The sequence below is a fragment of the Sus scrofa genome, chromosome 13 (genome assembly GCF_054392235.1).
Source record: "Sus scrofa isolate SSC_HxYL_T2T_F1_AM1 chromosome 13, Sscrofa_HxYL_maternal_Yorkshire_Landrace_v2.0, whole genome shotgun sequence".
Taxonomy (NCBI): Eukaryota; Metazoa; Chordata; class Mammalia; order Artiodactyla; family Suidae; genus Sus; species Sus scrofa.
Genome location: NC_139395.1, coordinates 142796597 through 142822496, shown reverse-complemented (window position 1 = coordinate 142822496; position 25900 = coordinate 142796597). Strand labels below are relative to the sequence as shown.

Below are 25900 nucleotides of genomic sequence, written 5' to 3'. Positions count from 1 at the left end.
CTTACATGTTTCAGTTCATTGTTGGCAGTGCTACAAAGGACAGGCAATGAAAACTTGAGAATATAAGATCTAAGTGTTAATTTACTCAGGTAAGGAATCTCATCTACATAACTCTTACCAATGGTTGAAAGTAGCTGGTACCTTTAAGGATGAGGAATTAATGACCACTAAAAGCAGCTAATTTCAGCTCTGCTAATAAGTATTTTTTTGTTTGTTTTGAAATGTTCTTTCCTTCCAATTTTATCTGGTGGTCTTAGATCTGACATTTTGAAGTGTCTAAAATATTTCATAAGTTGTGTGATCTCATTGTATTTTCTTTTCATCTCTAGATTAAGTAACTACCTGATTTATAGCTTCTTTTCCATATGACAAGTCCCTTGTCCACTTTTATCGTTTTTTTCTGAATAATTTTCATTTATTTGTGTTTCTCCTAAGAGTAATAACCTGAATAGGACTGAGCACAGTGCTCTAGACACAGTCTAATCAGCAGGAATCGATAGGGAATTACTACCTCCTAAGATCCTGACAATTTCAGCTCTTAATACCTAAAAATTTTGAACACATCAGACAGTTTACAGTATTGACCATATTGTCAACCCAAATTCTCTTTCTTCTTTTTTTTTTTTTTTTTTTTTTGCCTGTGTGCGTGTATAAAGAATTTGTCTGAAAATCAATTAAAGGGGCAACAACAATGACAATGTGTGAAAATCAGTCAATTAGTTGAGACTTCTCCAAGTGTTTGATTCTAATGGTTGTTGAGGTGATTTTGGATAGAACCCAATGGAAAGTTCTTGAGATAAATGCAGTTATTAAATCACCATGAGGTTTAGAAGCTTAAACAATGCGATTTTCTAAAGGAAGGGAATTCCAAAGGAATATATGGCAGCAGATGACAACTCTGAAGACAGGTGCTGCGGACAGATCATGAGGTCAACCTCCAGTTTTGACAAGGGGTAAAATATTGACAGAGAAACTTTTTAGCCTGTGAAGACAAGCTGAAAGTTTGCACTAAATTGGATCATGAATTTGACAGGGAATGAAGAAGCTGTACTCTTTATCAGGTTAATTCTTTCCAGTTGGTGAGTTTAATATGAATTTAAAGGGAAATCAAAAGAGACATACTCAATGTTTAAGAACTTTTGACTAGTTTTATCAAGAGCACAAAGTGTTTTAGAGAATTTTTGTTTAAGTATTAAAAGTTAAATCTAAATGTTCACATCTTCAAAGCATGTGTGTGTGTGTGTGTGTGTGTGTGTGTGTGTGTGTGTTGGTAATTCCTTTGTTCTCTGATCCTTCTCAGAATCTTATATAGCTTCCTTTCATAAACTTGAAAATGTGAGGGTAGGAAGTCTACTGTTTCTGTTATATCATGATAAATAGGATGTAACCCTAAGACAACATGGGTAGTTTTTCAACAAAAGGAACTTGGACACTCAAATTTGGGGGGGGGGGGTGTGTTTCATTTCAAAATAGTCACTTTAGGAAAATGTTTTATCCAATGGGGAGATGATTGTTAAAAATAAAACACTGGGAGTTCCCACTGTGGCTCAGTGGTGATGAACCCAACTAGTATCCATGAGATTGCAGGTTCAATCCCTGGCCTTGATCAGCGGGTTAAGGATATAGCATTGCCGTGAGCTGTGGTATAGGTCCCAGACATGGCCCAGATCACATGGTTGCCATGCCTGTGATATAGCCAGGCAGCTGCAGCTCTGATTTGACCCCTAGCCTGGGAACTTCCATATGCAGTGGCTGTGACCCTAAAAAAACAAATAAAACAAATAAACTAAAAAATAAATAAACAAAACATTGTCTTACGTCCTCTAAAATTTTAATGCTTTTAGCTTTTTAAGAATTGTTTGAAATTTTGGTACCCCATGCTGTAAATGCATGATTTGCATTTGAAAGAGGGTAATGCTAAAAAAAAAAAGGAAAAAAGAAAATGAAATATATGAATGGTGGAATTCCGGACATTGAGGAGCGTATGTAGATGAGCATTGGCAGATACATGGGGATCTTCACACAGTACTTTGAAGGAAACTGACTCTTTTATGGCATATTTTAATATCTTCCATATTGTCAAAACTTCATGTTTGAGGATGTTATTATTATTATTTAATGATGAATATTCCTTGGAGTGCAAGTCATAAATTAGATCATTTATTCTGTTTGGCTCAAAGAAAATGTGCTGTGGCTATAGATTGATAAGACCAGTTTTCCTGTGTGGTACCAAATTTGGTTTGAAGCCACATTTTCTGATCTAGAACTCTTTAATACTCTAGAATATTCCTGTCGATAAAAGCCATATTCTTTTTGGTATTCACTAGGAAGTAGAAGGAAAACTAGAAGAAAACTAGGGCTGTAATTTTGTTCTTTGGCTAGATTACTGGTGTATAAAAGAGTAGGAAAGCTCTCTCTTTCTCTTTTTTAAAACTTGAAGTACAGGTTAAGAAATAGGAGTACCTAACTAACTTGGAATATGAATCTGAATTCATATATTGATTTCTTCATTTATCTTACTATTTTATCTTCAGAGTATAATCATTTATTTTAATATCTTTAAAAGTCTGGGTTAATCCATCTTTAAAATGCATATAATGAGCAAACTTTATGATTATTAGACAATTTATCAGTATCCATATGTAAATGTCTAGTGCGTGGTTGTCATAGTATTAATCATTTTGATTAAATAATTATTATTCAATGTTTCATGAACACAATATTAAAATAATGCATGGACTGAATATGTTGACTGAATCAATTTTTAATGGTGACTTTAGAGAATCGTGTTAAAATGTGGATTTATAAGCGAATAATATGTTTTAAATTTCTGTCTATTCAGTTTGGATAAAATACCATTGGAATACTTAATCTGTTAGCCCATCGCTAAAGTTACTTCATATCCCTTGGACAGAAACAGATAAAGAGACTAGTTGTTGAATGTGTCCCTTCTGGTTTATTGTAAGTTTACATGTGTCAAAGGTCTAGTGATCTCAGTATGTGACTGAAAAAAAAAAAAGCTTGAGAATTTTAAAAGGTTCAGTAATAGCCAGTTGGTCATGATATCCAAACCACTGACACTGGAACTGCTGATAGTGAAAATAGCCACGTTATGTTCCAGGAGGTCATTTAATAATTCAGAGTTAAAAGCTACTTCAGACTCATCATCACTTATTCAGTGCAAAAAACTCTCTGCAAAAATCTAAGATCCATCAAATATCTGCTTGTACACCCCTAGTAATTGGGGTCCTAATATCTCTAAAGATCATGAAGGACATTAGGGTTCAACTCTGCTTTAAAGTTGTTTCTTGGAGTTCCCATCGTGGCGCAGTGGTTGGCGAATCTGACTAGGAACCATGAGGTTGCGGGTTCGGTCCCTGCCCTTGCTCAGTGGGTTAACGATCCGGCGTTGCCGTGAGCTGTGGTGTAGGTTGCAGATGCGGCTCGGATCCCGTGTTGCTGTGGCTCTGGCGTAGGCTGGCGGCTACAGCTCCGATTGGACCCCTAGCCTGGGAACCTCCATATGCCGCGGGAGCGACCCAAGAAATAGCAACAACAACAACAACAACAAATAAAAAAAAATAAAAAATAAATAAAGTTGTTTCTTGAATGAGTAGAAATTGATTTCTTGTAAATTCCATCCATTGATCTTAAGTCTAATCTTTGGAGACTGGTTCCAACTAGGAAAATTCTTCAGTAGGATAATTTTCACTCAGCTAATCAGTTCAGTTAGAGGGATCTGGTAAATGTTCTTGGAATAAATGAATAAATAGATTTATTTTAAAAGACAAGAAGGCTTCCCTGTCTCTACAGAGTTAATATTAAGTCAAAAGAAAATGCCTTTCTAGGAATTTGCACTGTGGCACAGTGGGTTAAGAATACGACTGCAGTGACACGGGTCACTGGGGAGGCATAGTTCGATCCTAGGTCCAGCACAGTGGATTAAAGGGTCCAGCATTGACACAACTGTGAGTTAGGTCGCAGCTGTGGCTTGGATTCAATTCCTGGCCCCGGAACTTCCATATACCCTGGGTGTGGCCCATTAAAAAAAATGCTTTTCCAAATGTTTATCACTAATTGGTTTGAAATTAGTGATAGAAATGCATCTTTGGATCAAATTATCACTTATTTACTGAAGGCAAGGCATTAGTTAATTGATCTCATTCCAAAGCAACTGTCTTAGGGTTTTATTAAAATCTATGAAAGGTAAGAGGTTTCTGTAAGTTATCCAAGTTCCAAGTTGAACAAAAAGGAATAGGCTTTTATTTTATTGTCATTTCTTGGGCCGCTCCCCCAGCATATGGAAATTCCCAGGCTAGGGATCGAATCAGAGCTGCAGCCACCGGCCTACACCAGAGGCACAGCAACGTAGGATCCGAGCCACGTCTGCAACCTACACTACAGCTCACTGGCAAGGCCGGATCCTTAACCCACTGCCAGGGATCAAACCCGCAACCTCATGGTTCTTGGTCGGATTCGTTAACCACTGCGCCACGACGGGAACTCCGTGGCTTTTATTTTTAAAACTCTTTCTTTCTCCCTCCCTCCCTTCCTTTCTTTCTCTCCCTCTCGGCCTCTCTGTTATTTTCTTTCTGTCTCTACCTCTCTTTCTCTCCACACACACCCACACACAAACACACACGGTATACTAGATCAATCCATTTTACTTAACTTTTACTCACATATAAAGAAAATATTCTTGAGTTGAAGTTCCCAGTTTTCTCAGATTTTTCTTATAAAGAGAAAAATTAATGTTCCTTATAACATTTCTTTTTCTAAGCATATCATTAATTCTTTTTATTCTCATTTCTCATCTCAAACATGAAAATAAAGATGTAAAAGACATGCACAAAATAAAATTCGAGCTGAAAATAAATGGTTTATTTTTAAAATAAACAAATTTACAAATAAATGGAAAATGGAAAATACAAAAGTTTACGAATAAAATAAAAGACATAGTTTTAAAATATTAAAACATATGGAAACAAAATAGACAAGTGGAGTGATGCTTTTGCTTCTCAATACAATCAAGTGCTTGTTTATTAGAATCCTAGGGAGTCATCTAAATTACAAAGCAGACAAGAATTAAAACTTTTTTATGATTGTGTAATTAAACACTCTATCATTTTTTTTTGTTAACTTGGGTGCAGGAGGTCTTTATATCATATCTATAAAACAATTACAGGATTTTTTAGATACTTTATAACATTAAGGAGAAATTTCTTCTTGAACCCCAAATTGTTTCTCTATCTCCCTCAGAATCATCTTATGATAAGACATACCCTTTAGATTTGAATTGCTTAGATTTTAGCATTTGGAAAAGTTTGGTACCAAATACAGGAATATAAACAGGACAGAAAGTATCAAGAAATTTCTAGAGGTACCAAATGGCATTGGGGACAAATATTAAATCCAAAAGTGCAACAGAACGCAGTATTGGAAAGAGAAGGGCCCCTTGGTGATGGGACTGTCCCTCGTTTACCTAAAGCTCATGTTGAATTGATATTCAAAGTTTATCTGGAGTCAGCTCTCTTCTGGTCTTGTGAGTTAAGGGTTAATAGGAGGAATGATTGTGGTTTGTAATAAATCATTAATAATTCTGATCCAAGTGTGACTTCATACTGTACTTTTATAGTCAATAATTTATGTTTTTTTAGCTTAAAATAATAACTCTTCCATAGAAAAATAATTAATTAAACAGATTTTAATACTTCATAAGGACACAAATATAGGAGAGAGCTTCCGAATTGCCTATCAATATTCATACTAAGATAAGGGTTTCCTCAAAGTATGAATTATTGTGTTTCATAGGATAGCCACGTTCATTTATAGGTGTTTTTATTTTCTTTTCCTTTATTACTTAACAGGCCAAACAGAGATTCATCTTTCCAGTAGTTGTTGAGTACTAAGATTAACAGAACTTAGTTTCTAAGTGTGCATGCTCAGAACATAGTAGATGATCAATTAATGCCAGAGGACTGCTTAGCAGTGACCACGAAAGCTCTGTGCACAGCAGATTTCACTGCTCCCAGATATACTGAGGCAGTTAATAAATTAATTATACTAATTTAGGGAGGGCAAAAACTAACAACAACTACCACTCTGTGAGTTGTAAATTCACAAATATTATTAATGTACAGAAAACACTGACACAAAAACATTACAATAAAGAACATAATTTAAAACTAGAGTTCCAGTGATTTGTAATATTGTGCCAATAGCTATTTAAAATCATATGTATGTGTGTTTATATATGTCTGTTTATATACATACAAAACTCATGTATGTATATATGCATACGTATGTAATTAATGTGCCTATATATGCAATATATATACATATATATAATCTCATGTGTATGTACATATATATATTTAAAATCTATATGTAACATAGATATTCACCACTATGTAAACTCTGGATTTAGTTTTCACTTTTCCAAGTCTTAAGAACAGTAAAATTTTACTTAAACTAAAACAAGTTTTATTGACAGTGACTTTTCAGACAGACTTGTTTAGAGTGAACATATTAATTTACCAGTGAATAAAACGTGAAAAATACTTGGGGTCCCATTAATGCTCTTAGGATATTAATGCTAAAAGCACTGTCAAGGTCACTGAGTCTAACATTCACACTTTACCATGCGGAGACAGAAACAAGTGAGGAGAAATTACTTTCCTAATAGTCACATCAGCAAGGCTGAGATTAATAAACAAATTGACAAACACCTTGTTCTATGCTTTTCCCATCAGCCAGAAAATGCTTTTAAAGCATTTTTCTGTTTTTTTACTTGCTATTAGCACCATTAAGAGACGCTTCCTATCAGACTGAACCAAGTGTGGAGCTACCTGTAAACTCCGAATGACTAACACATGATGCAGTTGATAGGAAGATGGGGTGATAAATATGGGTCAACCTACAGTTAATCAGAAGTTTACTGTTATAAAAAAGTATGATATATTTCTCAAGTTGACAAATATAATATCAGTTACCTGAGATAGAGGGCATAGGGAAATAGTACCAGACAATGCAGGCAAGCCCTTTAAACCAATTATAAGGAACATTTTCAGCTACACTGCTTTATATTGTCCCAAATGGGTATCAGTCTTGCTGTGATGGTGTCTTATACAGTTGAGTGTCTTATACAGTCTTATACAGTTGAGTGTCTTATACAATGAGCAAGAGAGCTCATTATCCTAAGCTAAAATAAATTTAGCCCCTGATTATATTCTTAATGGATAAGTTAAAACAAAAAAGAAATAAATCTATATTTGGAAACTCATAATGACCCTTTCTTTAAGGGATCTTTAAATCCACAGCAAACAAAGCCTGCCCCATAACGTTAAGATTATTAAAAAAAAAAAAAAAGAGAGAGAGAGAATAGAGACAAGTAGGAACAGGAATAGAGGGTACAGAAGGGGAAATTCTCATCTACCAGGTCTTTGTCTGCAAGAATATGGTGACATCAGATGCTGGTGACAGATGGTGGAACTATCATTCTAAACTGCAGTACTGCCTGATGAAACACAATAGCCTGCCATACCATCACCCTGAATTTATCTCTATGGAGAGGTTTCCATAAAAAACTTTTTGTCCATGAAACAATAAATTGGGAATAAAAAGGGGGGGGGGAAACTCTTCCTTCCTGGAGCACCCTTGGATTGTTTTACCCCTTTCATGGCCCTTTCATACATTTTTCAAAGACGAATAGGAGAGACCCTGCTCGCCACTTCTAGACCACCTGGAACTTTTCTTCACTGGCATGGCCACCTGCAGCTGCTTCCAGAACCTGCCCTGCGGATACTTGGATTTCTCCCCTTTCCACTTAATGACCGTGAGCACCGTCTTAGCCCTCTTCAGCTCTTTCACCTTCGTCTCCTTCACAGCTTTGTACTGCACTAAAATGACGTTGATGTTGCCCCGAGAGGCCATGTTTTCTAGGCCAGCCTTGAGCTCCAGGAGGGCTTGGGTTCCCTGGAGCACGTAGTTGGGACTTAGAACAACCAGGAGGCGTCTGCTTTTCTGAATGAAGCCCAAGGTCTCATCTGTGACAACTGGGAAAGAAAATACCATGGGGATTAGTGTTGGCCAACAACTCCCCAAAACTATGGGGCTTGAGGAGCAAGTGAAAGAAAATTAGGGTAACAGCCTGAGAATTGAAGTGAAACTTTTTACCAAGACCACTTAATCCTTTAGACCCAATCACTCTGTTCACAAAGTGTCACTCTCCTCAGGGAGAACAGAAACTATATGCACATATTCCAACCCCAAAAGAATTCCAAACAGGCAAGAGCCGAAATGTATTTCTCTGAACTTGGTCTGCAAAAGCATTATTCAGGACATGAAGAATAAGTGGGTTGTGCTGAAATCAATTTCTCCAAACCACGTGGCATTTTGTAGCCCAGTAAAATCAGCTCTTGAGCCCTTTCTCCCCAAAGAAGCCCAGTATCAATGTTTGAGTGCCAGTGAACATTCAAAAAAAATATATAGTACACAAAGTCATAGACATTGATGTTTTGCTAATACAGGACAGCAAGAATAGGACCCCCCATTTTTTTTTTTGCAAGTCTCTCTCTATTGCCAGACACTTTCCTTACTCAAATTAGTATCACTATTTTATTGGAATAAGAACTGAAAAACATCTAGCTAATTGAATGGCATTTTAGCTGGTACCACACTCTCAGCTCAGCTTTCTGCTCTCTGCACTAGAGCCTAAATTAGTCCCCACATCTTTCTCCTTACACTCCTCTCATTACTATGAAGCCATGTGTTTAGGCAGCTGGGAGCTGATGTGTGTGCCTTTGCTAACAGGCAAATGCTTTCTTCAGGTCAAAAAAGAAGAAGAAGAAGCAGGGAAAATGGAAATGCAGTGCAATTTTATTCTGTTGTCAGGGCACTGATTTGTTCCCATCACTAAATTCTTGGGAATAACCCATCTCTTCGAGGTTGCTTATCAAGGACTGTATAATCCTTTACCTGGGGTTCAGAGAGAAGCCAACTCCAGGGAATGCATGAGTGTTGTGGAAAGCTATTTCACAGCTTACTGTACTCCCTTAAGCAGTCATTTTGCCCCTTAATCTTTGCAGGTACAGAGGCAGTAGGGAGAGACTTGCAATTAAAATAGCAGGTAGAGAACAGACTTGTGGTTGTTAAGGGGGAGGAAGTGGGATGGACGGTGAGTTTGGGGTTGATAGATGTAAACTGTTGTATTTATAATGGATAGGCAATGAGGTCCTACTCAATAGCACAGGGAACTATATCTAGTCTTTTGGTATAGACCATAATGGAAGATAATAATGAGAAAAAGAATGTGTGTGTGTGTGTGTGTGTGTGTGTGTGTGTATATATATATATGACTGGGTGTCTATGCTGCACAGCAGAAATTGACACAGCACTGTAAAACAACTATACTCTAATAAAAATAAAATAAAATAAATAGCATGTGCACCCTGGAGAGAATGCAGGATTAAGTAACTGCCTGCTCCAAGCAGTGTTGCTAGAGGTTGACCATGTGTAAGCAGGGAAAAAGAGCCAGAGGCAAAGAGGACCCAAAAGCAGCAGGGAGAATGCAGAAGGTTACAAGGATTAACATTCAAAAGCAAGATGCAAGGATAATTATGTAGAACTTGAATTCTTCAAAGAGCTCTCAATCCCTACTGGAGGCTATTTATTACATTGTTGCTATACTATATATGGTCATAGAACTTTTCACACAGGAGTAAATATTTGTTGACTATCTGTATAAATGAATAAATAGATGAATAAATTATTTAGGATTTTACACCTTAAAATGAATTATCCATTAACTAGGTAGCCAAATCATCATTTCCTTGTAAAATTACACTGAAGGAGATTTCCACTGTAGAACAGAAGCAAGGTGGACTTCTGGGTGATGACTGGGGAAATAAAGTGATCCACCTAATTTAAAATGAGAATAATGATGTCTATTCTCTATCTCAATGATCAGGTATAACATTACAAAACACTTTAAGTGATTAATGTAAACGGGATTTTAGAAGAAAATGAATTATTTAGCTGTAAAGCTAAAAAACATCATACGCATTTTAATAGTATAGAGTTTAACCATGGGTTTAGGAGTGCTATTACATATTTATCAAACAGACTCAAATATATCATCGCTTCATGTGTTAACTGTCTGGATCTGAAAATTTAAAGTATACTTTTTTTTAACATTCAGCATCTCAAGCTTTTTTTTTTTTTTAACCTATTATAATACAGTGTCCTATGTAAAATTTTAAATTTATCTCAAATATGTAAGCTGATAGAGACCCAAGGAAAGGTGATATTTGAGTAGCACTGGTTTGCTAGAAAACAAAAGCAGAGAAATTAGCAAATGCCAAGGACAAATAATTCTAATTATTATCAATAAGTGATATAAAGGATTCCATACACTCTCTTCTGCAGCTCACTTTTTAGCAAAATTGCGGAAACCTCAGTCTTTAGAAGTGTTTTGTTTAATCTCCGTCATCATAAAAAAATTCTAAGCAAATTAATGCAGATTAGCTAAGCTAAACCTTCTAAAAATTTAAATGTGAGTAAACAAAATGTTTAAAGCTGTGGCACTTAGAGCACAAATGCATTGTGCAGTTACACTTTTCTGATATCGAGTTTTCAAAGCTTACAAGAGAAAATATTTTAATACCATAAACTTCACTTGAATAGTCTACATCTTACAGTGTAGATTTATTCCTGGAGAGTACTATTACATCAAAGAAATGGACCTTGGAATGTTCAAAGATGCCAACATAGGCTGTGTCACAACTCTCAGACATGACCAAAGCTAAACATGGGCTCTGCCTCTCAGGGTAGTATCATTTGTGCTCATTTGAAATACCTACTTCCCCCAGGCAGACTGTCTCGGTCAAAGATGCACAGCTTGTATCCGAATTCATTCTCCAAGACTCCACGGAGGGTGAGTAATACAAATTCTTCTTCTTCAGCATTCCTTGCATAGGATACATAAATATCATATTCCTTCCCATCTAGCAACAGCAAAAAAAAAAAAAAAAAAAAAAAATCAATATAAATTAGGAAAGTTTCTCAATAGTATTCAATTTTTTCTTAAATCAAACTTTTGAATAGTAGACATTTTCATTTGTTACATTTGCGAATTGGCTGACAGATTTCAATATAATTTCCCACCTGTGACAGGTCTCCAGGCAAAATGACTATTTTAAAGCATAATTGCAAATTTTATCTGATGTGTCTTCTACTTTCATCTCACTGAGTTTAGATTTTGTAGTGGAGAATGAGTGAGATTTGGCTCATTCAACTATGAATTCATAGAATCAGGAAGCAAATAGTCAATCATAGGTGCTGGCAACAATGTTATGCAGAAAATTTCTAATTACTGTCCTAGTATGTCATTTATTAATATATTAGAACTATAAACTGAGAAAAACCTTCAGAAACTGCCCAAAATATTTACACCTGAAAATACCTACAATTTAAAGTATACTTAAATTCAAAGAACCAAATCTCTTCTAACAATAGCTGCCTAATTATAAAAATCATCTCTCATTAAAAAGACAGGTTCCGTGTCTCTTCCACAAACCTACACAATGAAATCTTTATAGGATGGATCTAAGCAAGTGTATTATCAAATATTTCCTTCTTGTCACCAGACACATATGCACTGGAACAGAGCTGCTTAAACTTCAATATGTATGTGAATCTAGGGTTATTGTTAAAATTTAGATTCTGATTTGGCATAGGGGTCAAGCTTTAGATTCTCCTTTTAATAAGCTCTTATGTGATACTTCCGGTACATGGATCACCTCTGAGTACAAAGAGCACATGAAGTCCAGTACAGTAGCCACAAGTAGCTTTTGAGCACTTAAAATGCAGCTGGTTTGAATTGAGATATATGCTCTAAGTGTAAAATATACTACACATTGAATTTTGATGATTTTAGTACCAAAAAAAGACTAAATATCTCTATTAATATTAATGATTAGCTAAAATTGTAGTATTTTGAATATTAAATTGATACATTCTTAAAATTATTCCCATTTTTTTTTTTTTTTAGCTTTCCCTTATGTGACCACTAGAAAAATTTGAAGTTACATTGTGGCTTGCATTGTATTTCTGTTTGAACTGTGCCAATCTAGACTAAATCACATATTAACCCAGGAAAGCAGAATAATATGCATTAGGAAGATTTTCAATAGTATGGGCTGAAACAAAAGTTAGTCTAATTATATCTTCCAATTACTCCAGGTTTTATCAAGCCAACATGTTTCCTGAGATGACAGTAGAAGAGATTTGCATCAAACTTTCCTTACTCACCTAAAATGGTTTCATCTGTTCCAAAATGAGCCCGATAAAAGAGGACCATCTCCAGCCAGTAAACATGGTAAACAACAATGAGAATCACCACCAGCAGGACTGTGGCTCCAAAACCACATGCCAGTTCCACTGTGTATCTGGGAGCTATTATGGGGTGAACAACAAAGAAACATTGATTTGTACATGGTGATCACAGTGACCCATCATCCTGCAAATAGCTGACTAAGCCAAGCAGCTGAGCTATGAACCTGACTTACCTGAGTGAACAAGCAGGGATAGCACGGTAGAGGTTAAGCACTATGTTTTAATACTAGACCCTGGAGCATTTATCTTTTTGTTTCTAGAAACTGGCATAAAAGGTGGTTTTGTTTGGAGTTCCCTTTGTGGCGTAGTAGTTAACAAATCTGACTAGGAACCGTGAGGTTGCGGGTTCGGTCCCTGACCTTGCTCAGTGGGTTAAGGATCCGGCGTTGCCACGAGCTGTGGTGTAGGTCGCAGACGTGGCTTGGATCCCGTGTTGCTGTGGCTCTGGCGTAGGCTGGCAGCTACAGCTCCGATTAGACCCCTAGCCTGGGAACCTCCATATGCTGCAGGAGTGGCCCAAGAAATGGCAAAAGACAAAAAAAAAAAAAAAAAAAAAAAAAAAGATGTTTTTTTACTATTAGATAAATTGAATAGACTTTGATGATATACAGATTAAAACAGAATCTTATCACTGGGAAGAATTTAAAAGGTCATCCAATTCAACGTACACACTTATATTTGAATCTTCTCAAAAATATTTTTGAAAAGTGTGACTCTAACCTGTTTGTCCTTTTCTTTTTTGTCTTCTTTTTTTAGGGCCACACCTGTGGCATTTGGAGGTTGCCAGGCGAGGGGTCCAATCAGAGCTACAGCTGCCGGCCTACAACACAGCCAACATGGGATCCAAGCCACATCTACGACCTACACCACAGGTCATGGCAATGCTGGATCCTTAATCCACTGAGAGAATCCAGGGGATCAAACCTTCGTCCTCATGGATACTAGTCAGATTCATTTCTGCTGAGTCACAAAAGGAATTCCCTGTCCTTTTCTTTTCTTTTCATTTGCCATACCCACAGCATACGTAATTTCTCGGCCAGGGATTGAGTCTGAGCCTCAGCTTCAACCTACACTGTAGCTGCAACAGCACCAGATCCTTAACCCACTATGCCAGGCTGTGGATGGAACCCTCATCTCAGTAGAAACTCATTTCTTACCTGAACCAGCACATGATCGTAGTAGAATTTTAATTGTTGGTGAAGTTGAATTGAACAAAAATCTTAATGTTTTTTTATCAGTCTTAGTTCTATCCTCTTATCTAGTGCCATATGGAAGAAATTTAATTCCTTTTTCTTTATATTTGGCAATAGGCCTAAAGAATCTTGTTATCATTGAGCAGAAAATGAAGGTATCCACCAAATGCTGAGTGTACTTGGCTCTGAAAGGATCTCTCAGGTCCACAGTCCTAAGTTCTAAAGGTAAACTTCTAAGGGCCAACTATGACAGATTTCCACATTATCTGCTTACTTTTACGTGATAAAATAAATTTTAGCTGTGTCTTTGAAATCATCAAAAGTCAAGTGAAGTAATTCTCGAATACCTAAAAGTTAAACATTAACTCATCTCTGTAAACAATATCTGTCACAATCAAACCACTAACCACTTTTCTGTCTCATTTGCTCGACTCCTTTTCTCAAAAACATCATTTAAGATTTTTTTTATGGTATCTACATTTTATAGTAGCTTCTTTTGTGATATGATTGTTCAAATATTTTATTTTATTATTTTATTTTTTCTTTTTAGGGCCACACCTGTGGTGTATGGAAGTTCTGGGGATAGGGGTTGAATTGTAGCTGCAGTTGCCAGCCTATGCAACAGCCATGGCAACTTGGGATCCAAGCCATATCTGCAATCTACACCACAACTTTCTGCAGCACCAGACCCTTAACCCAATGAGGGAGGCCAGGGATCTTATGGTTACTTATCAAGTTCTTAACCCAGTGAGCCACAGTGGGAATGCCAACATTGGTAAGATTTAAATTCATGCTTTTGTTCATGATGTTACTTTTGGCCGTTACAGTTCTTGCTCATTCTTTAGTTTTCAAGATTATGCTCAAATGCCATTATTTTGTATGAGTTTTCCTGGAATAAACATTTCTTGCAATATGATTCCCATCTTGCAAAAATCCCCACTGTTCTTTTTTTGCTGCACTTGAAGCATGTGGAAGTTCCTGGGCTGCAGTTGGGACCTGCACCACAACTGCGGCAATGCCAGATCCTTAACTCGCTGCACCACAAAGTAATTCTCCACTCTTCTTTTTTGCTTATAATTCTAGTAGAGCGCTCTTATTCTATTGTAATTTGGCTATTACCAGATTCTACGCTCTTTCTCAACTCCGCCATTAAACTATACATTTGCAGTTTTCTAGGTAGAGATTATGTCTTCTTCATCCACCCTTTCCAAGAACTCTTAGGATCTGAATGAATATTTCTGGATACAGTACTACACATTTCTGGGATATTTAAAACAAATCTAGTACTATACTACGTATTAGTAACTTCATTTGACTACGTTATTATCTTGTGACAATGAAACTTCAGAGTTTGAAGAAGAAACAAAATATTTACTGGATCTGAAGCAGGGGTGACTTAAATTATGTATTCGTGGATTTGACACTTACTTATTGACATGTAGTATTTGCTTTAAGCTGTCAAGGTTATAGTGGTAGATAAGACAGAAAGGGTCTCAGCTCTTTTAGGGCTAATATTTTGTTGCAGCAAAGTAAATAAGGAAATAATAAATATATAAGCTTGATTTAAAATAATATTTTAAATATTTAAAATATTAGAGAGAGACCAGTGCTATAAAGGAAATAAACCAGTGTAATGTGATAGACGTGCCTGAGGGAAGGGGTTGGAGAAGGAGAAATACATCAGGCAGGGGGGTGAGAAAAGGCCTTTTTGAGCACCTGAACATTATAAGTGTTAAGTGTTGGCCAAGACAGAGCATAGAAGAATTTTCTTCAAAGCTGGGATTGCTATCAAGGATCCCTGACTCCAAAGTTCAGAGGGATTTGCATAACACTACCATGACGTTCAATTACTGATTCTATACTAGTAGAAAAACCTTATTTTAAACAGGTAGCTATCCTAAGGGGAAAATGGTGTGTAGCCTGGGGCAAAGCCTGATGTTCCCTAAGGAAAGGGAAAATCACTGAGCTTTGTGTTCATTCTCCTAAACTCAGGATCCTAGTCCTGCCACAGAGATAGCCTGGGACTCAGCAGTGCCCAATTATCAGGTGCTCTTGTACTCCTCCCATAAACAAATGGTGCTTTAAAAGAAGAAAACTCCCATCATAAAATGCCAGGAGCTGTGTCAGTGCAGTTGATGAGAATTTACTAAGACCAGTTTGAGTAGCTGGCATGAAAATTTCTGTGTCCTTGATATTTCTGAGTACATGTTATGTTAACAACACACTGTGCTAATTTCCACTGTCATCTTCATTATTTGCTCAGTTATTTTGGCTCCTTCTGGGTGGATATTTCAAAATAGGGAAGAAAAAAAAAAAGGTTAGTGGATTACCTGAAATGGATTTTTAAAAAATATATTAATAACGGGAGTTCCCATTGTGGCTCAGCGGAAATGAATCTGACTATTACCTATGAGGATGTGAGTTCAGTCCTTGGCCTTGCTCAGTGGGTTAAGGATCTGGAGTTGCTGTAAGCTGTGCTGTAGAGCACAGAGGCAGCTTGGATCTGGTATTGCTGTGGCTGTGGCATATGCCAGCAGCTGTAGCTCTGATTTGACCCCTAGTCTGGGAATTTCCATAGGCTGTAGGTGCAGCATCCCTCACCCCCCAAAAAAATACACATCAATAGTTAATTACCTTGCTTAACGATCAAGAGACAAATTACACCCATAACTTTCCCTCTGCCACATTCATTTCTCTACTGCCTATTTTATTTCTAGTGGGGCTTTTTAATTTTCCTTGTGCCATACAATTACATGTGTCATATTTACAGACTGTATTTTGTTCAACCATCTTGATGATATCAAGAAGTTCCTAATGCTATTTAACTAATTGAACTCTTAAGATAAATAAGCCACAAGTCTGAATTTCTAAATGGTTTGAATCACATTCAAGATGGGCCCTACAAAGCTTTGCTTTGCTGGCGTGTAGGGAAAGGGTGACCTTCAGCCCCTTTTTTCTGTCAGTCCCACCTTGAACTTTTGATCTTTTGGCATTTTTACTCTGATGCAATCTTGGACCAAAGGGTTTCCAATCAGAAAGGAGTGATGATGTAATTTGACCAAATTGCATTTCTAAACTGCTTCTATCTTTGATCTCACTGATAATCTGACTCAGGACTGAGCCAAATTTAGTGCCTTGCTCTGCTGTTACTTCCTGAATCAGAGTTCCTTCCATCCTTTTTGCAACTCTATAGTAATGACTGGCTCCAGAGCCCAAATTTCCAGCCAACTACCCCTGGTTAAACCAGTCCAATACCTTAGCTCTATTCTTTTCCCCATTTCATGTCATTGGTCTACAATCCTGTCTCTCCTTAAAAACTCAGGTTAATCTTCTCATCTTCATTATCACAGTTGGGGCCTTGCTATCCACTGAATCTCCCAACCAATCCAGCACCTTGAATTTCCAAATATTCTCTACCACAGAACTGTATCTATTCCTTACTAAATTGCTGGAACTTCTTGACAATTTGTGGTATTGTGCTAATGACCATTTTCCTGAATTACAAACACAGGGGATGCTTCATAGTATATTATAGACCTATGAATGAATTGACCTGCAGACCTGATTTGTTTGGCCATCATAGTGTGTTAAAACTTGTGTAATTCTGGGCTTGGAGAAGTAACTAGGGTAGCCTTCTCTATATAATAACTAAAATAACAATTTTTCAAATTTGGACAACTGGTTGTGCAGGAGTGTGATCTGTGAGAGATAGGATATAAAGAGGTAAGCTCACCATCTCCCTGGATTTTTGCCTAAAGTCACTTTGGGGATGGGGGCAAAAAAAGGGGAAAACCAAAAAAAAAAAATGGGATAAAAAAGAAGATAGTATTCACACTGAGCTGAGGACACTGAAAATAGAGTTGGGGACTATTGAATTTATAGGCTTGGCTACTGGAGAGAAGAAAATTATAGACAAATAATTCTAGAAATCCACAAGTATTTGGAAAAACACAAGAATGTGGATATTTGGGTGACACTTAACAAGGTCAGGCAAAGAATAGCTACCAGTGAAAGGAAAACCACCAGGGAAGAAATGACTACTAAAGAGTTGGGAACTGAACAATTCCAGGAACATATACAGGAATGGGGGACAGTTGAGTCAAGACCACTCCAATTGAAGAAACTTTATTTAGCTCCCAAATATTAAGCAGAGACCTCAGATAGAATATGCCCTGGAAATAGGTCTAATCTAGTCTTAGAAAGAAGGCTACATTGGACCTATTCTAGAAAAATAAGTGAGATGCTTCAAAAAGCTGTTATGCAAGTAAATTAACTACCTGCTAAATGTAACTTAACAGACATTTATAAAATTCAGGCACTCAATAATGTAACATCCATAATGCCCACTATAGGATTAGGAAAAAAGAAAAAAAAAGCTAGACAGAAAAAAAAAAAACCAAAATTTTTGACCCATAGTCAGAAGAAAGATCAGCCAATAAAGACAGAACCAGAACCGACAAAAATGATGGAATGAGGAGACATATTCTTTAAAATGAGTATTATAAATATATCTATTGAATTAAAAAAAAGACCATGAACATTTTAACAGCAAATAAGAAATATCAGTACAGACATTTTGACAGAGAAATATGAATTCAAAAACCATAAATAAAATCCTGAAATTAAAAACAAGAAGATTAGATGTCAAGAAAGAAACAGTCAGAAGAAACTTTCCTAAGTGAAACACAGAGGGAAAAAAAGGAAGTAATGAGAATTCCAGTGACCTACGGGATAGCACCAGGTGCTATCCTAAATTTAACTGGATACTAGGAGAAAAGGAAAGAATGAATAAATGAAAGAAGAAGTAAAATAAACTGGAAGAAATAATGGTTGAAGTTTTTTTTTCCAATTAAATGAGAACTATAAACTCACAGAAGTAAGAAGCTTAAAGAACCCTAAATAAAATACATAGAAATGAAATGACACCAAAGGATATCATAATGTAATTTTTTGGAAATCAGTGAAGAAGAGAAAAATCTTAAAATAAAAGAGAAGGGACACAGGACATACATAAAGGGATAAATAATAAATACAAAAACAACAAAAAACCCTGCTTAATTCATATTAGAAATAATATTAGCCATGAGATGATAGAATGATGCCTTTAAAGGGCTGAAAGAAGAAAAAGAAAACTTCCAACCTAAAGTTATACATAGGGAAAATACCAGCAAAGGCACCAGTGCAATATAATGGGAGGAAATAAAAATATTTCCAATAAATTGTGTTGGAACTGGATATACATGTATACAGGAGATTAAGCGTCAATTTGTACCTCACAAAATATATCAAAAAATAATAATAATTGGAGATGGATCAAAGACTGCCCAAAAAAGGTTAAACTATATGATTTGGGGGTATGCAAAGATTTCTTAGAACACAGAAAACAACAGCCATTAAAAGAAATATTAATAAATTCCACCTCATCAAGAGTAAGAACCTCTCTTCAATAAAATATACCACTGAAGGCAGGAACTGGCAGGATGCAGACTGGGAGAAAGTATTTGCAAAACATCTGACAAAGGACTAGGTAGAAAAAAGCACTTCTAAGATTCAATAACAAAAACACTAACAACCCACTTAAAAATTAGAGTTCCCATTGTGGCTCAGCGGTTAAGAACCCAACATAGTGTCCCTGAGGATGAGGGTTTGATCCCTGGCCTGGCTCAGTGGGTTAAGGATCTGGTGTTGGTCAGGCTGTGGCATAGGTAACAGATGTGACGTGGATCCCCTGTTGTTGTGGCTGTGCTATAGGCTGGCAGCTGCAGCTCTGATTCAACACCTAGCCCAGGAACTCCATATGCTGTAGGTGTGGCCCTAAAAAGAAATAAAATAAAATAAAATAAAATATTTGAACAATCATATCACAGAAGATACCAACAACTACATGAAAAAGTGTTCAGTATCTTGGTCTTTGGTGAAATGAAAAATGAAAACTATAATGTGGTACCAACACACATCAAAACAGCTTAAACTAAGATTAACAACACCAAATGGCAAAGGTGTGGATACACTGTTGGTGAGAATGTAAATATATACTGCCACTTGGGAAGAAAGGTCTGACAGTTTATGATAAAACTGAGCCAGTAACTCCCCTCATAGATATATTAGAGAAGTAAAAATAAAAGCCCACAAAGAGATTTGGATAAAAATATTAACAGAATCTCGATTCAAAAGAGGAAACAACCCAAATGTCCTCCACCCAGAGCATGAATAAACAAACTATGATATATAATTTTTAAAAACAATACTTGGCAAACAAAAGGAGTTAGGGACTGATATACAACAGCATGAATATTAAGAACATTTTCTAAGTGAAAGAAGCCTTATACAAGAGTGCCTTCTTTATAGGTCTATTTATATGAAGATCCAGAAGAGGAAAAAAACCATCTATTCTGATGAGGAAAATCAGAATAGTTGCCTTGACAGTAGGGGGAAGGGTAGGAGTAGCAGGGATTGGTTGGTAAGTGGGAGAGGTGGGCGGTTACTCTCTGTGGTGATGATAACATTCTATATCTTGACAGCATATTAGGTTACACACACACAAACACACACACACACAACTCAAAATTATCAAATTATACACCTGTGCTTTACAATCTATCACTCTATACAAATTTTACTAAAAAAAAGGACAGTATATAAATATTAAAAATTTGGATAATAAAAGATGCTTAAATGTTTAGATGATATCTTCTACTCACACCTTTAAAGATATCATAAAATATCTTTAAAGATATCGTAAAATAAGATGCATTAATGTATGCATAGAGGAATGGATGGATGGATAGCTAAGTGATAAAGCAAAGGCAGCATAATGATAGTATCTAGGTAGGATATGTGATTGTTCACTGTATAATTCTTTCAAATCCCTTCTATGTATGTGAAAACTTTCTTAATAAAGTGTTGAAACATAAAAACTAAGATGAAATAAGACATTTTCAGATTAAAACAAAGATGAGAGAACTTGTTACCAGGAGATGGCCCCACCAGAAATATAATAATACTTCTTTAGACTAAAATGTTACAAAGAATAAGTAGTGCCAGAAATGGAAAATATGCAAATAAATATAAAAACCTTTTTCTCAGTTATTAATGTATATAAAAGATACTTATAGCAAAAAAAATAACAATGTGTTGTGGCATTTATAATAAATGCAAAACTGAAATTATCATAACAGTGAAACAAAAGACAGGAGAGAAGAAATGGAAAAATGCCATTTTTAGGTTCCTATAAGATATGTAAAGTGATTAATACAAGACTGTGATAAGTTCAAGATAAATACTATACATCCATAAAAATGATGAGATTGCATTAAAAATCAAAACCCAATAATATTCTGTACTAAAAGATGTATGTATGAAGACATTGATAGATAAATAAAATAATGAAAAATGATATACCATGCAAATACTAACTATAAGAAATCTAGAGTGGCTAAATTAATGTCAGATACAGAATATTAACAAAAAAAGGCATGTCATAATTTAAAGAGTCAATTCATCAAAAAGACATAACAATCTTAAATGTGTATGTATCTAAAAATATAGTTCAATAATACGTGAAATAAATGACAGAAGTGAAGGGAGCATTAGGAAAATCCATAATTCTATGTAAAAATGTTAACACTGTTTTCTCTCTTAAAAAAATGAAAGATTAAGCATATTTTAAGAAGTCAGTAAAGATCTACAAGACTTGAACACTTATACAAACTGACTTAATTGACATTCACGGAACAGCAAAGCTGAAGAATATGCATTCTTTTTAAGTGCCTGTGAAACATTCACCGAGATAGACAATCTGCTGGGACTTAAAAAAAAAAAGTACTGAAAAACCTAAAAGAAATGAAATGATGCAGAATATATTTTCTGACTACAACAGTATTAAATTAGAATCAAATATGCAGCCCAGTGCTCAGTACTTGTTACATGCTCCCTCCATTCTCACAGACACACTGGAAGCTGGGATCAGAAGAATGAAAAATGGAAGGCTTGGACTAGTTTAAAGTCTGTAATTGAGCCAGAACTTGAGCTAGGTCTGCTTGGCACCAAAACCCATGTTCCTTCCATTTCACTATGCAACCTTCCCACTTCACTATAGCTCTAAGTAATTTCTCTGACTTAATCTCCATTGCTGATATTTTAAATTACCTAAATTATCAAGATTGAGAGTGAACATAAATTCAAATAAATTTTAATTCATAATGTAATTAAAACGTTACCTGGAAAATTCCCAAATGTGTAAAATAAGTAATACATTTCTAAATAAACCATAGGTCAAAAATAATTAAAAGGAAAATTAGAAAGTATTTTGAATTGGATGATAATGGAACTTCAATGTTTCCTCATTTGTTTGTTTCAGCAAAAAATGGTCTTATAAGGGAAATCTATAGCTCTAAATGCTTATGTTTGAAAAAAAGAATTATTTAAGATCAATGATGTAAGTAACAAGAAGAAAATGATGCAGAGTAAAATGAATAAAAATACAAAATAGAGAAAAACAAATGAAAACATGCTTGTTCACTAAAAAAAAAATCAGTAAAATTGGAAAACCTTTTTCTTGAGTGAAAATATAAATTGCTAATATCAGGAATGACAGAAAAAAATCACTACAAATCCTGCTGACATTAAAATAAGGGGAAAAAATTATGCCAAAAATATGACAGCTTAGGTGAAACATTAAAAAACATCTTTGAAAGACAAACTCCCCAAATTGACACATGCAGAAACAGAACATCTGAATAACTGCAAAATAATGACTAATGAAACTGAATTCATAATTAAAAGCTTTCCCATGGAGAAAACACAAGGCTTAGGTAGCTTTATGGGTAATTCTTTCAAGTATTTGAGCAAGAAATAACAATTTTACACATAGACTTTCATATAATAGCAAAGGAGGGAGCATCATCCAACTTCTATTGTGAGGTCAGCATGACACTGATAACATGAAAAGAAAATTACAGACTAGTATTGCTCATAGACAAAAAATGAGCAAAATCCTTAACATGAATTAAAACCCTTAAATATTAGCAAATCAAATAAATATAGCTACATATATATAAAGTATAATAAATCATGACGATGTGGGGCTTCACCCCAGAAATGAAATATTGGATCAACATTTTGAAATAAAACACTGTAAAGCATTACACTGACAGAATAAAAGAAAAAAATCAGATGATCTTCTCAATGGGTAAGTTAAGAATTAGACACATTTCAACATACATACATTACCTAAACAAAACAAACACTTTCAGCAAACCAAAAATAGAAGATTAATCCTCCACATAGAAAAAAGTCATCTCCAAAAATCTACAAATAGCATCATACTTAATATATGAAAAATGAATGCTTGCCCTCTAAAATAGGGAATAGCACAAAGATTTCTACTGATCATGATATGGGAGGCCCAAAAGAGGGAAATAGGTGGGAAAAAGAAATCAAAAGTATAACATTTGGAAATGAAGGAGTAAAAGTCTTTATGATCAAGTGTGTAGAAAATGCTAAGACACTGAAAACACAGAAACATGATTTAATGAGTGAATGTGGAAAAGTCAAAGGACTGATGTTAACATAAAATATAATTAATTTCAAGTTTATTTTCTACCAATGAGCAATTGGAAATTGAAAATGTTAAAATATCATTATAATAACATCAAGAACAAAATATTTAGGGATGAATATAGCAATATGTGTGCAACGCCTGTATGCCCATGATCAAAAAAAAAATCATTGTTGAGAATATTCAATTAGTCTTAAACTGAGAACTGTATCATGTTCATAGACTTAAAAACTCAATATTGCTAAAATTTCCATTTTCTCCCAATTGATTTAAAAATTAATGCAATCCCAATCAAATCCCAGCAGACTTTTATGTAGAAATTGATAAGCTGATACTAAAATCCATATAAAAAGTATACGATCCCTAAAATAGTCAAATCAATTTCAAAAAAGATAAAATGGAAGGGAGGGTATAAAGTATCTCATGACTTACTTTAAAGCTATTAATCAAGACAAACTAGTATTAGACTAAATATAGACAGACAGATTAATAGAACAGAAGAGGGAATACAGAAATAGTCCCACATTCATACAGTCATTTTTTTTTTTTGGCCAAGTTGTCAAAACAATTCAATAAAAAAAGGAAAGCTCTTTCATTATCTGGCTAGAATAGCTGGTTTCTATATGGAAAAAAAAGAAATTGATCATAAGCCTAGGTATAAAAGAAAAATCTCTTGCTGTATACCTGAAACATGACATTTTAAGTCAACTATATGCCAATACTACTGGATGAAAAAATAAAAAAGAAAAGAAAAATCTTTATAAATCAAAGATTATCAATACAGGATTTAGAAAGTGCTAACTATAATAGAAGAAATTTATTAAATGGACTTAATGAAATTTTTAAAAATTCTACTCATCAAAAGAAAATACATTCATAAGCTGGGTGAAAATACTTGTCATATATTTGATTATATATATACATAAATAGATACATCAATAACATATAACTCAATAACAAAATGGACACATAACAAAAATAAGAACTATTACTTAATAGTCAATAAATCCATGAAAAAGTGCTCAACATCATTAGTATCTGAGAAATGCAAATTGAAAGCAAGGTCATACCAGTGCCCAGCTACTAGCATGACTAAAATTTAAAAGTTTGACAATTCCAAAAGTAAGGTGAGGAAGCAGAACACCTGGAATTTACGTACATTCTTAATGGACATGTAAGATGGTATAACCTCTTTGGAAATAGGATTGGCAGGTTCTCTTAAAGTTCAGCCTACACCTTGCCCTAGTCCCTACACTCCCCTATTATAAAGCTGCATGTTTATCATGTTTACATTAGCTGCCTCTCCTTTAACACTTTGCTTTAACTGACTTGATGAAGTTGTGCTGCTATCAGAAGACCTATCCCAGTGAACTCCTCTCATTCTGGGCCCTAGCCTCCTCCTGTCCTCTTCTTGATGAAGTACATAGAATCCTTCATCAACAAATTCAGAATTCAGAGAGTGACCCTTACATATAATATATGAAGGTTAATACAGACAGCACCTATGAATTTCAGCATTACTTGGTCCAAGATAGAATTGAAGTACACAAACCCACCACACCTTTGGTGCCACTGGATGTACACACACCCAACTGGGTTATACATAATATTAATGTAATATTAATTAGTGGATACACTTGTCATTTCACATCCCCGATATCATATGCATTAAACCACTGAGAACACAGCCTTCTGTGAAAGGGGAGCTACTCAAGCAGCTCTGTTGGACAGACCTCCACATGACTCCTAGATTAAACATTATTTTAATTAACTGTTTTGATTCCAGCTATCCTACAATAAGTTATGAATTTATGCCATCCTCCATAATTGTTTCCCAAAACACATGCCTCAGAAGATGGAAGCCCACAAAATACTCCATACTTAAAGCATCTGGAGTCAAATATATTTGAAAAATTCCTGCCTACTATATTCCCTTGCAGAAGTTAATAACAAATATTCATATATTAAAGATGCTAAGGGGCCTTGCACAAAAGTAACTTGGTTGATTTTACTCAATCTAGACTTCGATAATACTTTTTTTTTTTTTTTTTTTTTTTTTTTTTGTCTTTTGTTGTTGTTGTTGTTGTTGTTGCTATTTCTTGGGCCGCTCCCGCAGCATATGGAGGTTCCCAGGCTAGGGGTCGAATCGGAGCTGTAGCCACCGGCCTACGCCAGAGCCACAGCAATGCGGGATCCGAGCCGCGTCTGCAACCTACACCACAGCTCACGGCAACGCCGGATCGTTAACCCACTGAGCAAGGGCAGGGACCGAACCCGCAACCTCATGGTTCCTAGTCAGATTCGTTAACCACTGTGCCACGACGGGAACTCCCTAGACTTCGATAATACTTGAGTGAAAAAGTCTTTGTCAAATAATACTTAGGAAAATCTTGGGGCAGTAATAATAACAAGCACTAATAGCCACTGAGCATTTAATTGTGTATATTAAATATGTATACATGCCAGTAATGGTGCTGAGTACTTTAAAACAACCTTGAGAGCTAGTGGTGTTATTTTGCCTACTTTAAATTGAAGGAAATTGAAGCCCAGAGAGGTTAAGTGACCTTTCCAAGGACACAGAGTTAGGATGCAAAGAAACCAGAATTCCGTCACAGGCTACAAATACTGAATTGCAATACTGTAAAGAGTCTTCACAGTGTTCTTAAAGACTAACTTTGGGAAACACTGCCTTATATCACAGTTCAGTCTTTTTTCTTTACACTGGCTTCTGAGGAGCAGAAGCAATTAACTATTC

The 25900-nt window shown here is 35.5% G+C and overlaps 1 protein-coding gene across 4 annotated transcripts in view; it reads right to left on the bottom strand.

The window, feature by feature from the left end:
• The window catches only part of IL1RAP (interleukin 1 receptor accessory protein), a 138327-nt gene that overhangs the window by 1345 nt on the left and 111082 nt on the right, over positions 1–25900 (bottom strand). For 2 of the 4 annotated variants that reach the window (XM_005670069.4, XM_084990716.1), the window contains exons 9-11: positions 12310–12453; positions 10860–11003; positions 4860–8054 (exon numbers count right to left, since the gene is read on the bottom strand). In XM_005670069.4, the coding sequence (XP_005670126.1) occupies positions 7687–8054; positions 10860–11003; positions 12310–12453 (656 nt within the window). In that variant the 3' untranslated portion in view covers positions 4860–7686. Of the gene's footprint in view, positions 1–4859; positions 8055–10859; positions 11004–12309; positions 12454–25900 lie in introns of those variants that run through there. The other 2 variants (XM_005670066.4, XM_005670067.4) reach the window with 1 other exon arrangement.